General features: G+C 41.4%; 1 protein-coding gene across 3 annotated transcripts; it reads right to left on the bottom strand.

Moving 5' to 3' along the window:
• Positions 1-180: 180 nt before the first annotated feature.
• Positions 181-12,534, bottom strand: LOC136430105 (sodium- and chloride-dependent glycine transporter 2-like). Of its 3 annotated transcripts, XM_066420409.1 has the most exons (16): positions 12,354-12,534; positions 11,694-11,794; positions 9,169-9,428; positions 8,551-8,682; positions 8,176-8,325; positions 7,099-7,207; positions 6,442-6,574; positions 6,021-6,140; positions 5,563-5,675; positions 4,945-5,069; positions 4,605-4,717; positions 3,926-4,102; positions 3,616-3,715; positions 3,019-3,170; positions 2,196-2,354; positions 181-1,542 (listed from the first exon to the last, which is right to left on the bottom strand). In XM_066420409.1, exons 3-16 carry the CDS (start codon positions 9,413-9,415, stop codon positions 1,420-1,422), a joined length of 1,953 nt encoding a protein of 650 aa, XP_066276506.1. In that variant the 5' UTR covers positions 9,416-9,428; positions 11,694-11,794; positions 12,354-12,534; the 3' UTR covers positions 181-1,419. The 3 variants fall into 3 exon arrangements, with proteins under 3 accessions (XP_066276506.1, XP_066276507.1, XP_066276508.1); XM_066420410.1 differs by lacking the exon at positions 11,694-11,794 and having other exon boundaries at positions 9,169-9,426; XM_066420411.1 differs by lacking the exons at positions 8,551-8,682; positions 9,169-9,428; positions 11,694-11,794; positions 12,354-12,534 and adding an exon at positions 8,403-8,465.
• Positions 12,535-15,649: the final 3,115 nt, after the last annotated feature.

Consider the following 15,649-nt stretch of genomic DNA (forward strand, 5'->3'; position numbering starts at 1 on the left):
TGTTTGTTGCCAGCATAACTGGAAACGTCGTTGATGGATCTTTATGATATTTGGCACGTTTAAAACTTTTGCTGCATACAAAATCAGATAACTGGACTTACATGTTGCTCTATGCTAGAATATCTGAACCAGTATTGAAATGATATTCATACATGCAAAAATAACGTAGTTCTAGAAGACTCATGATATTGTATTTATTTACAAGCAACCTGCACACTTGCTGTAACTCAGTCAATTGTGAAGGAAATAAAGCATTAACATCAGTAGAAATAGTTAATACATGTATTAGATAATCTAGACTAAGTGTTTGGCAGAACTGTAATCGAGTGTTCACTTCAAATTCTCTAGCTAGTGCAAAATAAGTCAACAATGATACAAAGTACTAGTACATGTAATTTCATTTAGCTAAAAAAGGTTATCAGATACAAGAAATGCAGCTCAAGTACAAGTTCAGTAATGTTACATATGTTGAAAACACAAGTCCCTTAATAGATTTTGGTAAGACAATAAAACTTTATAACTTTGTTAGAAAAAATGCTAAGAAGTCTGTTAATTTTTGTGCTGGATCATTATGATTTATGTTCCCCCTATTTCAGTTCAGGACAAGATTTGCAAACAAATAGAAAAGACTGACACATTTCCAAATTTCCCATTAAAATAGCTTTTCCTCATAGAAGAGAAAATAATTCAATTCAATGGCAGTTCCAGGTTTGCACTTCTTCTCTAAATCTATGAGGTAGTATATTTTCCAAAACTGCACAGGGATTCATCGTGGTGGACATTGTGATATGGAAATATATTACCTTCTTCAACACATTGTCATCATTTTATGAACTGAGTAAACATTCTACTATATATATACTAGTACCTAATACCAGGATAAAAACAGTGTGTGTGTGAGGTCAAACAGTATACATTGACTGAGACATTTGCGCTACATGCAAAATATTTCAATCAATGGTTTGTTAGCTTCTTTCTTTGGCACCCTGGTATTGCAAGACTCAGTTTTGGTTGGCTGTGTTTGTTTAAGTCTGCTTGGTTGGTTGACACAAAATGGCTTTCCCTATCAGTATCATAAGTTGGTATAAAAAGTCTAAAAAGTCAATCAAAACTACTACTAATTACTAGTTTTAAGACTAACAATCGAGGGTCAATAAGACTCAGTAAACATGATTAGCTAGATCTGATCTAAGCAGATATATAAAATAGATAAAAACGTCATGTCACAAGTCCACATGGAAAATGGAACCATACACTGTACTACCATTCATCCATTACTCCTCTTCTACCTTCCATTTTACGTCAGGTATGACATCATCCTTTGTAAGTTTGTTTGGCTACTAGTACCCAGCACTGTCTCGTCTAGCACCTCTCACCCATGACTCATCCGCAGGTTTCAAAGGTTGTCCATCCAGCGCCTTACAACCGTGTGTCGTCCACAGGTTGCCCAGGTTGTCCCCGTGACACGCCCCTCCTGTGCTTGTTGAGGTACGGACCCCAGTCCGCAGGAGGCTGGACGATTTCACTCGGTCTGCCTCTCACCTGACAAGATTTGTGAAGTATTGTTACAGGTATCGGTGCTTGGAACTTCTATCCTTGAAATCAGTAATGTATAGCTTTACTCTCCAGATAGTTAGAAATCTAAATTGAAATGTATAATCGATTATTATGGGTAGTCCGCCTCATTAGATACTGTGAATCAAATACACATGCGCATATATGAACCCACACTTTCATTCATTCATTCACACTCAGGCATGCTTACACACACACACACACACAGTATTACATAATTTATACAAACACACAGACAATGCTGGTCAGAGGTTTCTCTAAAGAGGGAAGAGGGGCTCCCCCTCATGCTCTAACTGCCCCATTACCCAGGGGAGCAGATTTTCTACAAGCATAAAGTTCAGATTGATCAGAAGTGCTACTAATTTCCCCCCTCAAGGAATCTTAGAATACCCCATTTTAAGTTAAAATCTCTAAAACACTACACTGGAAGGTGGGAAAATCCGCTCCCTCGCAATGGCCCCATGTGTTATGGAACTGTAGTTATAATAGATGCCATACGTTGTACCTTATACAAGTGCTGTGCAATAAAGTTATCTGTGATTTGTTTTTCTTCAAGACAAACCCTGCTAGTATTGACACTCAAAATTTTGTGTTAACAAGAAGACAGAAAAGACCCTCACCAGTGCGATGATAATGTTGATGATGGTGCCCAGAGGAACCACGATCAGACTGATGCTCAGGATCAGGTATCCCACGATAGTGGCCCAGGTTGGAAAAACATAGTTATAGTACGACAGATAATGTGGCCAGAACATCAAGGGCTGCGCTATCACCTGTATCTGGGGGATTTAAAAAAAGGTTAATTTCATATAAAGTGTCCATGCCATATTTTGAAACATGAAAACCGTCACTCTTCATCTAAAATGCATCATAATTTGATTACTTATGCCACTTAGGTAACATCTTAAGGACTTCTTCAGACATTCCAGGGACATGGTGAGTACCAATCCCGGAACTTATTGGTTCTGAGCTCTACGCTCTAACCATTGTACCACACCGACCCACAGTATGATGCAAACGTCTAACATGTAAAAAGAGGCTCAGTTGCTTTCTCCATTTATTTACAGAATTAGAGCTGTTGTGACTGACACGATAAGCTATCTTTCACAACTACATTCTGTCAAAGAAATTTTGTCATTACAGTATGCCAACTAAATCCTCTTCTGACCACAGCTTTGTTTGTGCATGGTTGAGCTGAACCACAACAGAAGGAAGTGAGGTTTTATAATCATTCACCATTGAGATTAAGAAGTTTTGTCATTGCTCTTACTGTATGCCGCACTCCCCCACTGTTTTCAGAAAAGCCTTTCTGATGTGTGGTTGAGTTTTACGACAACATGCTCAGGAAGTGAGGTTTTCAAATGCCTTCCGCGGTGAGATTACAGTTTACTATGCCTGAGATAATATGTCTATCTCCAAGCCTACAGCAGATCACATACTGACCAGCATAACCATGGGGATGTAGTACACCCAGGCCACTGCTGCCATCCCGTTCACGACGGTGGCACAGCAGAAACAGCAGACGTGCTGCAGCATGTGGCTCAGGTCCGACATCCAGCGGTTCAGCGCAGGGCAGCAGCGCCTACAACTCGGGGCTGATACAAACACAGTTCCACTTAAACAATACTCCAGCTTCTGTTAACAGTTTCATCAGGTTCAATTGAACATAGTTTTCTTAGGTAAAAAAACCTTATATCTTTTCTCTACTGACGTTTGGGCAGCTTCTCTGATGCCCTCATCAGCGTGAAGGGAACTTTCTCCTTCGCCTCGTAGTGTGGCAAAATTATCATGACAAGGATGCCCTCTAGCCTCCTTGCTGCTTTGTCACAGTATCACTGGCAAGGAGAAGTCTATAGTCGCGTTTGAGACATTCTTGTTGTGATAAGAACAAAAAGTTAACATCACCCTGATGAGGGCAGCAGTAGAGGAAAAAAATAAGGTCGAAAAGTACGTGGAAAAATCCAGCTTGTTTCAAATTATTCTGACTATTGTTTACTAAACAGATTATACTAAAAGAATAGTTACTTAGGCTGTACTCACAGTAGAGGTAGGCGATTGCCACACACTCCAGTAAGATGAAGATGTAGGGTTGAATCTGGGCGTTGAAAGTGTCTACAATAGTCAGAAGGTAAACGCCTCCCTGCAGTAAGCAAGAAGTTGTACAATTAATAAGTCACTGTCAGAGCTTGCATCATAAAGCACCTAGGATCACCTAGCATGTATACTTTAGACAATACACTCTACGTAAAAGGGCATGCAAGCCATCATCAGAAGACCTGAGAGATTTTAAACAACACACAAGCCCAAATTATCAACATTTGCATATCAAGTATAAATATAGAGCTGTCACCTGCGTGACGTACGGCAGTCCCAGGAGGAAGAACAGGAAGCAGACCGCCACAGTCATCACACCGTGCAGCATCGTCCTCTTGCTCAGCAGCCCGGACTCTCTCCCCGGCAAGTTCTTGATCAGACTCTTGGGGATCAGGTCCATCAGGGAAGTGATGACAGTTTCAACCAGAACGAGCTAGGAAAAATAACATGAGTTGCTTGAACACTTATCAGGTATGCTGATATTAAACACTCGCGTGTTACATCAAACCTGAAACACACTTTGCGCTAAATTCTATCAGTTCATGTACTTAAGTAGCTCTATACTAATGGGATGAACATAAAGAGTTTGTATCATAGATGAGAGAAAACCATAATGTTACAAGTGAAGACATTTTTTCAGCCACTATACTCCCCAAACCTTCAGAAAATTAGTCATGCCACAACATCAGCCAGTCTGGGTCACAAATATTTCCAAAAGAGTTATCACAAAGCAGTTGTGCTTGCAATTTCCTAGAAAAATACTCAACAAAACAGCAACCAAAGCATGACTCCCAACACTGAGGCTAAAAAAGAAGAGGACACTCTTTCCCATTATCCATGCAAACATACAGTGTATGTATTGAATGTCTGCCCATCTCACACAGGTCTCACCGTCTGGGATCATTACTTAACACTTCTCATCCATAACTGCTGACCTGAGTTCCATATGTCAGCAGGACCAGAGTCAGGAAGAACAGAGCGGCCCATGACGACCCCGCGGGGATATGGGAAAACACCGTCACCATGGCAACGTAGACGAGATTAGGCCCTGCAGGATACGAACATCAATTCTCAAATCAACCATGTTTGAAACTCGACTCTTTCATTCATACTGTGAATGGATATTTGGATCACGCTAGCCATTTGCTGGTCACAAGTTCAATGGGAAAATGTTGGGAGCCTTTAATACATCTCAACAGTTTTACATACAAGAGTTGCCATGAGGTGGGAGTTATGATAGTACAACATCTAGTAGATATTTGACACTATGTCTACCTGAAGTAGCCACTTCAGTAATAGGCACGCCCAACTGATGTGAGAGGAAACCCAGGAATCCAAAAATCATCATCGCACAGAGCAGCACCATCAGGAAGTCAATGAGGATGACAACAACTGCGTCCCTGGGGGAGAAAAAGGCTGAGTTATGACACAACGTTCCACCTGTGCATAAAACAGGAATGACAACGAACAGATTCCTTATCAACTAGGCCATGTTGATTTGATTATATGGATTATATCTGCGCGCGCATCAATTTTTGTCCATTTCCAATGGAAAAAATTCTACCATACTGTAAATCTGTAAAAAAAATTTCTGAAAACTTTTTTTTATTCGCACGCTCACATCAGTTTAAGGGTTCCCTGAGAAATCTTGTCACCCATATAATCAAATCAACATGGCCCTACTGTAAATGCATTTAAGTTCATGTAGGTGGTTTCCGTAAAGGAGGCAGTGTTTCCATCACTGAAGCAGTGACTATAGCACAGTATTTCGACAACACTCCGTTTCCTCCTTACCACAAAATTAAATCACTGCGAACTTACATGCATTTTCAGTATGCCTCCCCTTATTCGTTGCCACTGATCGACCCGTGATGGTCCCAACACAGCCCTTACCTGAGGACATTGTTGTGGAAACGGTTGTGGGAAGACAACGTCGTGTAACCTCCATGACCAACACCCAATCGGTGAACAATGGCAGTTATAACAGAGAAGTAATACGAGTCGTTCTGTAAAAATAAGGCATATTAAAAAGTGACATGATTTGGAGGAAAAAAACAATGTTAAACTATGCATACCCACCATAGTCAAAGTGTTCTCTATTTGTTCTGTCAAAATACATTTTGTATACTTTAGTGTTAGAGTTTGGACTCCTCCACCAATATATAGTGACTTCAAACCTAAAAGATCAGATAATAACTACAATAAAGCCTAGTACATGATTATCCTTATACTTGACTGTAATGTCATATAAAAAATCACACATCTTTACTCACAAGAGTGGAATCACTGATAGAGTTTAGCAGTTATTCCTTTTTACTTCGAAAATCTTTGGTCATGACAGAAACATTTACCGATCCTAGGCTGGGCCACAGCAGGTAAGCAATCCCATCTGGCCCACCTGGCAGAGTCACAGCACGGAGAAACAGGATGAAGATGAAGAACATGGGGACAAGTGTTGTCACGTAGGCAACCTGGAGTATCAGGGAATAAACATGACATGTGTTCCTTTCAGTTGCAAGGAAGCTGTGAAGAACAGATGTCTTCTTTTGCAGAGCAATGTAGGAAATCAAAAACGTAATATTTTAAAGCCACCACCATACCAAATTTGATGTCATTCTGCTTGAAAATGAAAGCATCATGCATTTTGGAAGAAATTAATGGCAGAAGAAAAGAAAAAGGAGAACGAGAAGTATCAGAGGAAACATTATATTTCCTTCCCCTGTAGGGGGTTCCAGAAATACTATAAGGCTAACTCAACAGGTAATGCACAACCTTTCCCAGAGACTTGACTCCAAAGCTGAGACCAAGCACCACCAGTAGCCATGCAAGGAAGAGACATCCTGCTAGGGGGCCTCGCACAGCACCCATGTCGGTAATGCCCGTGCTCAGCTGGAGAACATAATTGCTGGTGGATGAAAAAAATGTTAAAACATACGGAAAATTAGGAAAAAGTACAAAATTACTTTTCTATACCTGCCCCCTATATCTGCCCCCTTATTGTAGACTCAGATATTCATGGCAATGTTCATATCATTTAGCTATAGATTAGGAGTACACATAACAGTTACGTGAATTAAGCAATGACACTTTTTAATCCCTGTAAAGATTTATTACATATGAATGATTTAAAATACAAATGCCAAAGTTTCACCAGCTTCCACGTGAAAAGTAAACTATAACGTTATCAAAAGAACAGCCAAACATAAGACAAACAATGCAAACTGGCTTTTCAGTACAATGTATTTCAAGACAGTGGCTTCAATTATTAAAATAAAACATACATCGTGCATCATACATATTATTGGAAATCAACCCTTTCAATGGTTGATTTCATCATCTTATTTTTTCCAGGATAAGGGGAAAACAAAGCTATATCACCAAACAAAATAGGAAAGAACAGCAGATATAGGTATTTTCATAGTTACTCACAGTCTATACTCCATTGCAGGGGCCTCCACACCACCGCAAGTTACACGTGTGTAGTTGTATGCATCATAACCATAGTCATATTCCACAGTCTCTTGCACACATCCACTCTCTGTAACAGAGCATAACATGCAGATGTGAGTAATCAATCCAGTACAGTAACGCATCCATGAAACCAGAGGGCTCTTTTGGAAAGGCATGGCAATATTACCATTCCAGCAAAACAAAGAGTTCAGTTGAGTCTAATGATTCAAGATGTTGTAATGCTAAGTTTCTTATCAAAGTTTGGATTCTTCCGTGAATAGTTTCATCAGGTTGGTCTCTGTTTCAGCAAAGACAGACTGTCACTGTATACAAAAAAACTTGCATGAGTTGCAACAAGGTATACATAGGGGAGACAGGGAGAACATTTGGCTGCAGACTGGAAGAACACAGGAAAGAGGCTGAGTCTGAGCACCAAGGTGGGAAGGTACACCAGAGCACAGAAGAAGGAAGCTGAGAAGGAAGAGAACTTAAACAAATCAGCAGTCAAAGACCACATCATGAGAAACCACTGTGCAAAAGACTGGGATAGGGCCAAGGTGATAGATAGAGAGGACAATTGACTAACACATTGGATTAGGAGGCTGTATGGATCAGGAAATCCACTCCAGTCATGAACCGCGATGAGGAGGGATATAGACTCAGTAGTCACGTTTTGGACCGCATCCTTAAGAAATGGATGATAATCGTGGCATTGTTTTTTGATCGAAAGTTGTGTATGTGTTACACTTCTGTACGTTTGGGACCACATACTGATGTCATCCCCTGTGATTGTACGTTAATACTTTGCGTTTGGGAATGCACCTCATTACTATGTATAAGCAGCGGCACCTGTGCAGCATTGCTATGTGAACCAGTCAGAATTGCCTTGAGAAAGGTGACAGATGGTCACCGAAACGTTGGTGCAATAAATCTCTAGACTTGGCTGTGTAAAAAAGAGTATCTTTATTCAGTTTGGATTCTTTATGGACAATTTACTCACTTCCAAGGCTTTCACTGACTGCTATTCAGCTCTCAGTCAAACAAAGTGAAACTCACTGCAACTGGGAGTGTTCCAGTAGTTGTCACATGATGCTGTACTGCTCAGGTCCCCGGGAACATAGAACATGTAGTACAGCATCTCTGCCATGAAGCCGTTGTGGTAGATACAGAAGATTGCCGACATGACCACCATGCCTACTCCAATTCCTGCAAGGGGTAAAGATGTGGAAAAATAAACATCAATGCACTACCAAAGTCAAACGTACAAGACTCCTTTGTAATACCCTGCAGTATGGGTGCCCCTCACCATGCACGGATAGGTCCCTGTGACTTACCCTGCAGTATGAGCACCCTCTCCATGCACAGATGATGTGACTTACCCAGTGAGTGCAGTATGGGCATCCCTCTCCGTGCACAGATAATGTGACTTACCCTGCAGTATGGGCACCCCTCTCAAAGCACGGATAGGTCCTTGTGACGTGTACTGTCCCAGTGCCATCTCCAAGTAAACGATGGGAAAAGCGACGAATATTTGTGAGAAGAAGTAACCAAGGAGAAATAGACCTGGTGAAGTAAAAAAGACACAAAACAAAGTTAGATTGTAATCATTGTATCTACTTGCTTTGCAACAAGTGTTGTATAAGATAATTGCAATGTGTGCAATTACTGCCAGGTGCTCCATGATGTGTTGTGTTGTACGATGTGCACATAGGCAATAGTGTAGGCAAATTAAAAGCAATGTAATAAGTTGGATCTTGCCAATCTTCAGTTTGAAAAGTAAAACTTGTGAATGGGAAGATTAAAACAGTCTGAGGAGAAAGTCTGCAACTTGGTATACAAAGTTTCAGGGAGTGAATATAGTGTATTATAGTCAGAATGCAAAAATGCATTGTTGTCCGCGAACAAAAGAATTGTACATCGATTCCAACCTCCGAATCCCGTATTCAAATTTATATTCTATGGAAGCCAGTGTGATAAAAGTAAGAACCAAATGTTTTCGTGGCCCTGAGGTATGACTTAAATACTGGTATCATACAAGGCATCACCTACCTCCATGCACGTAAATAAGGTACGGCATCACCCATAGATAACCCGGTCCGACGGCGAAGCTGATGCTCGCCAAGATGGACTCGAAGTTACAGGACCAGTTCCCACGTTCCTCATTCTCCTCTTCACAGCCATCGTCACAGCAACAACAGCAGGGCGTGGTCTCGTCAGAGGTTTCCACGACCACCACGTGTTGCTGCGGGGGTGCTGTTGGCTCCATGGGAATGGTTTCCTCAACTTTGGAGGCCATTTTGTCACCTCCTCTAAAAGAAAAACACAAAAAAGTCAAAAAAGTTTACAAGAGTCTTAAAGAGATGTTCAAAATCATTGACCATCAAGTTTAACTATAATATCAGCATCACAGTGTGTGGAGAACAAAATTTTCAACAAAGACAGATAATGTCATGGAAGGCAATGACTATTTGCTTGCATTCTTGTTTTAGTTGGCTTGTACGTGTGCTATAACGTTGGGTAACATAAATTCGGGATTTTTCCGATAATGGTTGACTGAAATCAATCTAGCAGAACAATAAACCATCCTTTTTTTCTATAATTCTGTCAGTATCATGTGCTATCTTTGCACTAATCATATATATGGTAGATTTTGTCTCTAGTCGTGCTGACACCATAATATTTCAACTTGAAACTACCGTCCGCCGCACGCACAATAAAGGTGCTGTCGGACAGGGGGGCACATTAATTCGGGAGAGAAGATTCGTCTTGAATATCTTACCGCTAATCACATTTTATACAGCAGCTATTCGTTCCATCCTTGGCTTGAGGAGAGTGCTATGGATATAGACGTGTCCAAGTAAAAAAAATACACGAAAAAACGGCCGTACCGCACACATCAGGCCAGTTCGGGAACAACCCGTGTGTTGAGTCGGTAGAACTTCACTCAAAGTCGGCCCATCGTCATCATCGGGCAACGTGTAACGTTACATTATTCATGGAAGATTAGCTGGATGCCGTAGCAATGGTAATACTACTATGTCCATGTGTTCCTTGTTGTGTTAGGAGCAAACTTTGAGGAAAATATCTTCCTCAGTCCACTATCACACGCAGCATTTAGACAAAAAAGTGTTCCTCACAAACCTTTGTCGTCTGCTTGACAACAGGATTCTGGTTAACAATATGGCAGCGGGAAAATACACGTGCCGTAGGTTGTAGCAACAGAGAGGAGTTTTGATGATTAATCACACTTAGAATCCAGTTGCAGGTTAGCAAAAGAGATTGTAATAAGTTGTCTTGTAAATAATTGTGTTTAGCAGGAAGCGGATGTGACATTTTTCTTATAAACCAGCCGACAACCATGTTGTGTAATTCTCCCACGAAGCCCTCAGACTGTTCCAATAAGGGACGGAGAGTTTTTGACCTCGTCGCCTTATAATCCATGCTTATCGAAGCTTTTCAGACAGTGTTCTGAATACGTAAGTCTGTCAGGTTTGCATTTCTAGCGGTATTACTTATGTTGCATCTAGCACATATCCCTAAATACCCCGTTTTCGAAAAATCCCGAATTTAAGTACCCCGCGAATTTATGTTACCCAACGTTACATGTTATCAGTGATATTAGCACCCAGAGCATTTTATGAGGCTTGAAAACTGGAGATATTCTAGATATTTTAGTTTCACGCGCCTAGTGTGAATAGACCGATACCATAGCCCCGCCCACCTCCGGCAAAACTAATACATAAAAATGCAAATATTTGACGGACATGCAGTAACTCTCTCATTGGTCGAACTGCTAATTGTGATGGACAGTCAGGATTTTCTATCAGTTCTCACCACACAACAACACCGTATCTTTGCTCCTTTAATGTGCATATGTACTGGCATAGTGTTATTGAAACTTACTACTGTAAGGAATGACTAGAAACTAGAAACTACAACTAGAAAGTTTTTTTCATTCAAGTTTCAAGCCTCATGAAATGCTCTGGATGCCTTCAAAGGTCAACAAAATATCCTCATATGTTTGCTCAAAAGTTTTTTGTTTTCATCCACAGATGTACTGCACAATCATGATGAATGTAGTTTGTTGCTGATCACAAGCTCTAAGAGTTTGTGTCTGACTCAGGCACTATGGGCAACACGCCAATTCATCCCCCCATGGCCCAGCTTCGGATAATTAGTGGTTGGTCCCCGAACGAAAAGTCGCGAACTTATTTATATCGGTGTCAAAGGATATCCTTCTCCCAGGCCCACACGGTCACAATAATAAACCTCAACTCGCGAGCTCACTAGCATGACTGCCAGCTCAATGGAACCCAATAAGAATTTCTGTTCCGTATCAAAACTATTATAACGTTAGGACCTTATTAAAAGTTGTTTACCCCCCTCACAAAGTCACATACTCTGCTGAATATATTGAAGCAAGGAGATGATGGCGTTAATCCTCCTGGAAGGTCCTCGAACGCAAATTCCCATGTCCCAAAGTTCCTGGCTTTAGAATTAGGTTTCTGGGTCAAGTAATGTCGATATCACAAATATCACAAGGCAACACCAACAGTAACCCAGTTCAGACTCACGGTTGGCAGAATCATGTTTTTCTACTAAACCGTGACTTGGCTGTGTTTCTGGCGCCTAGCCAGCTGGTGGTGATCCCTGCAGGGCCGGGGTCCCTTTGCTTCTAGTAGTTCTACTACAAGCAAAAGAACCCTTGCAAGAGTAGCCATACTTCCATAGCTCTCTTTCATTATACTTTTACTGGTCTGGCCCGTTATGAAGCCGCAGCATGACTGATCATGACTGGCTGACCTACTTACATACAAAAATACATATAACGTTATGTTCCCAAGAAACGTAGAGTGACATGCAAAACACACAACAAAGCAAACTTTGATTTATTGAAAAGGTCTAACGTTAAACTTCACCGTTCGTACATCACTGTAAGATCCTGTAATCAGTGACCACCCATTTTGTCCATATGGGCTGCCCCTCCCCTCAGAAATTAGATCTAGTTACATTTTAGCGTAAACTACACATTGCTGATAAATTATCGACACAGCTTCAGTCATATTTGAACAGAAATATTAAGTCAAGCCCTAAAACGATCCCTGTACTCGCGAGTTTTGCTTGACCGTTGACAAAAACAACATGCCTGGAGGTTTGGATCGCTCAAAGAGACCAGTAAAAATCACTCCGATAACCTCGACATTAACCTAATAACATTGACCTACTATACTAACCTCAACGTCTGCAGCAAGGACCCAAAACTCGCTTGCAGACTGAAAAGTCCACCTTTGCCGCTATCACGGAGACAGTCAGGCAGGCAAGTTGAGTTGTTTTTTTACCTTGCAAGAGTCAGGGTCTGTAGAACGATCTCTGGGCGTGGCTTCTGCGTATCCTACAGCTTGCCCTAAACCTCTGCGTAAGGGATGAACCGTTGATCCTCAATGGCCTTGAATTAGAAAAGAACGCTTTCCTCTAGCTCACCAACTTGTGACCAAGCTCTCATTTAGTAGGCGAAAATGAAAATCTCTTTTATTGAATGTCATGACCACCATCGGTCGATTTTGCTGGAGTCAGGAAGGATCAGGAAGGGGTCCAAAATCGACAAGATGTTTTTAATTTGATTTCCACAAGGTGGGAAAGCGCACACTGACGTTTCACACACGCACAACAGGGTATGAAAGTGGGCTGCCACTAAAAATGTACCGTCCCGAGACGCCGCAAATCTCCAGGGGGAAGTCCATTTAATGCAATCTGGAGAAGTTTTTGGCTGACAACAAGCAAGCAAGGGATGTAGTCTCCAAGCAGAGGTTAGGCGCTAGGCTCCGGCTTGTTTTGGACATCTCGTTTTTGGTGTTTTACCCTGGCTTTCTATTTTGTCAGGTTTTCTTTTTGTCAGCTAGCTAAGAAGACGTCCAAAAGAAACCGGGGTCTATCATTAAACCTCTGCCTGGAGAGAAGATGCATGGTGGGATTTATGATGAGAAACGGCCAGTGCATCAAAGTTTGGCAAACGTTGATGTTCTCACAATGTCTCATGGAACCCCTGGCTGCAAGGTTCACCCCTGCAGTTGCGCAAAGTCTGCGTGATACGTACTTCAAGGGCCATTTCGTTGTCTTCATGATCATGTGAGAACATGTGATTGTGAGGAATTGTTTGCAGTAGAAGGCAGGGAATGCACTTTGAAAATACCCCCCTCTGACAACATGGAAAAATATTTTTTTAGCACAAAATGAACACTCCTGACTTCCCAACAGTTTGACTGTTTGACTGTTGCCCCATGTTGAGTCCGTGTGGACCCGCACTGCATACTTGAACTCGAGAGCGACGTCATCAATCATTCAGGCGTTGAAATCTGCGGTGTTTGGTTTAATGGAGGGCAACTTCCGGACAATCTGGGATTATCAGAAAATGGGCCCCAACAATTTTTTATGGTCTTTTATGAGAATCAAGTGTAGCAAGTACCATTTTCTGTCTTGCCTTTTTACAAATTGTCTTTGACCAGAACTTGATTAGTTGATGAAAATTCTGTCAAATATGTCACACTCCATCACAAACATTTATAATGCTGAATGTACTAATAATCAATTAAATATTGGGAGGAATTCCCCGGAAGATCGCAGATTTCTGACTGGCTCAAGGCATTAAGGGAGGAAGCGAGGCTGTGAGAAAAGCGGTGCATCCAGCCAGAAAATGTTACAATCTTCAGACTTGAAAGAAAATACATATGAGATTTGAAAAACAATTGACCCTGACAACAAGACGGATAAAAAGATATCACGAAATCCGTGGGACGACTTGTCTTTGGACAGGGTAATCATCACTAGACACACATCCGTCCCGACCCATGACAATGACGACCTAGCCTAATGACGACCGTGATCGGTGATATCATGCATGTTACTGTGTTCTCGACTTCTCGTGCAAGACTACTCTCCAAGCAGAGCTTTTCGTCGGGCTTTCTATCAAATGTGCGTTTTGCTTAGTCCTCTCACACTTGTGCGTATATTCATGTGCGCATGAGTTGCGTATTCACATTTTCTTGTTTTAAGTAGGTTAGGGCCCTGTCACACTTGTGCATATATTCAAGTGCGCGTGAGTTGCGCATTAACATTTTTTTTGGTTTAAGTAAGGTTTGCGGGGGAAAAATATGTTTTCTACTTTGACCCACCGTTGTGCGGCCTAGTGATCGAGCCTAAGAAATCACTTAGCTTATTCGGCTGCAAAATTAACCTAAACCAAAAACATGTTAATACGCAACTCATGCGGACTTGTCTATACCCAAAAGTGTGACTGGGGCTTTAGAGGTTGTTTTCTACTTTAACGCACCGTTGTGCAGCCTGAAAAACATTCCTGGTCTTGCCCCCTCCTTTTCAATCACTTACTGCTATATTTAAAATTCTCAAAGGTTAATTTTTGAATTAGCAAACACATTGTCATAAATCGTGCCAGGACACTACATCTACATGTTTTATCTGAGTTCAACTAAAAGCAAGGCCTTGTGACAGGCCTACCTTGTGACATCTTTGCCTTGCGAGCCCTCGGGAGGTACTCTCCAAGCAGAGGATTGGGTCCGGCTGGTTTTTGACGTGTTTTCAGGCGTTTTTGTCGGGCTTCCTATTTTGTACCGTTTTCTTTATGTCGTGTAGCTTGGTGACATAAAGAAAATGGGACAAACTAGACTGGCCGTCATTTACTTTAAGAGCAAATTCAGGATGTTTCGCCCATACTCCTCATGCAAGAAGTGGGCTGTCCCAAAATAACTCCTGGGCAAATCCAAGTTTCTGCATAATTTATGCAAATGAGGTCCTCATGACCATAAGTTATGTCCAGGTGCTTTCACCTTTCCTACATGTACCTACATGTTCAAGATGACATCCGCAGCTTTTACAGTAAGGGGAATACAACATGATGCATAAATTATGCAAGTGAGGTCCTCATTAGCATAATTTTTGGCCAGGTGCATTCACCTTTCCTAATGGTACCTACATCTTAAGGATGACATCCGCAGCTGTCACGGTAAGGGAAATACAAGTTAATGCAAGAATTATGCAAATGAGGTCCTCATTAGCATAATTCATGGCCAGGTGTGATCACCTTTGCTAACGGTACGTACATGTCAAATCTGACATCTGCAGCTTTTCCGGTAAGGGAATTACAAGTTTATGCATAAATCATGCAAATGTGGTCCTCATTAGCATAATTTCTGGCCCGGTGTGTTCGCCTTTCCTAAAGGTACCTACATCTCAAAGATGACATCCGCAGCTTTTACGGTAAGGGACAGACAACTTCATGCATCAATTATGCAAATGAGGTCCTCATTAGCATAATTTATGGCCAGGTGTGTTCGCCTTTCCTAAAGGTACCTACATCTCAAAGATGACATCCGCAGCATTAACGGTAAGGCACATACAACTTTATGCATACATTATGCGAATTAGGTCCTCATTAGCATAAGTAATTGTCAGGCGTAGTCACCTTTCCTATAGGTACCTACATCTCAAATATAACATCGGTACCATGTAACATAAG

This window comes from Branchiostoma lanceolatum, chromosome 3, assembly GCF_035083965.1.
Source record: "Branchiostoma lanceolatum isolate klBraLanc5 chromosome 3, klBraLanc5.hap2, whole genome shotgun sequence".
In the NCBI taxonomy this organism is placed as follows: Eukaryota; Metazoa; Chordata; class Leptocardii; order Amphioxiformes; family Branchiostomatidae; genus Branchiostoma; species Branchiostoma lanceolatum.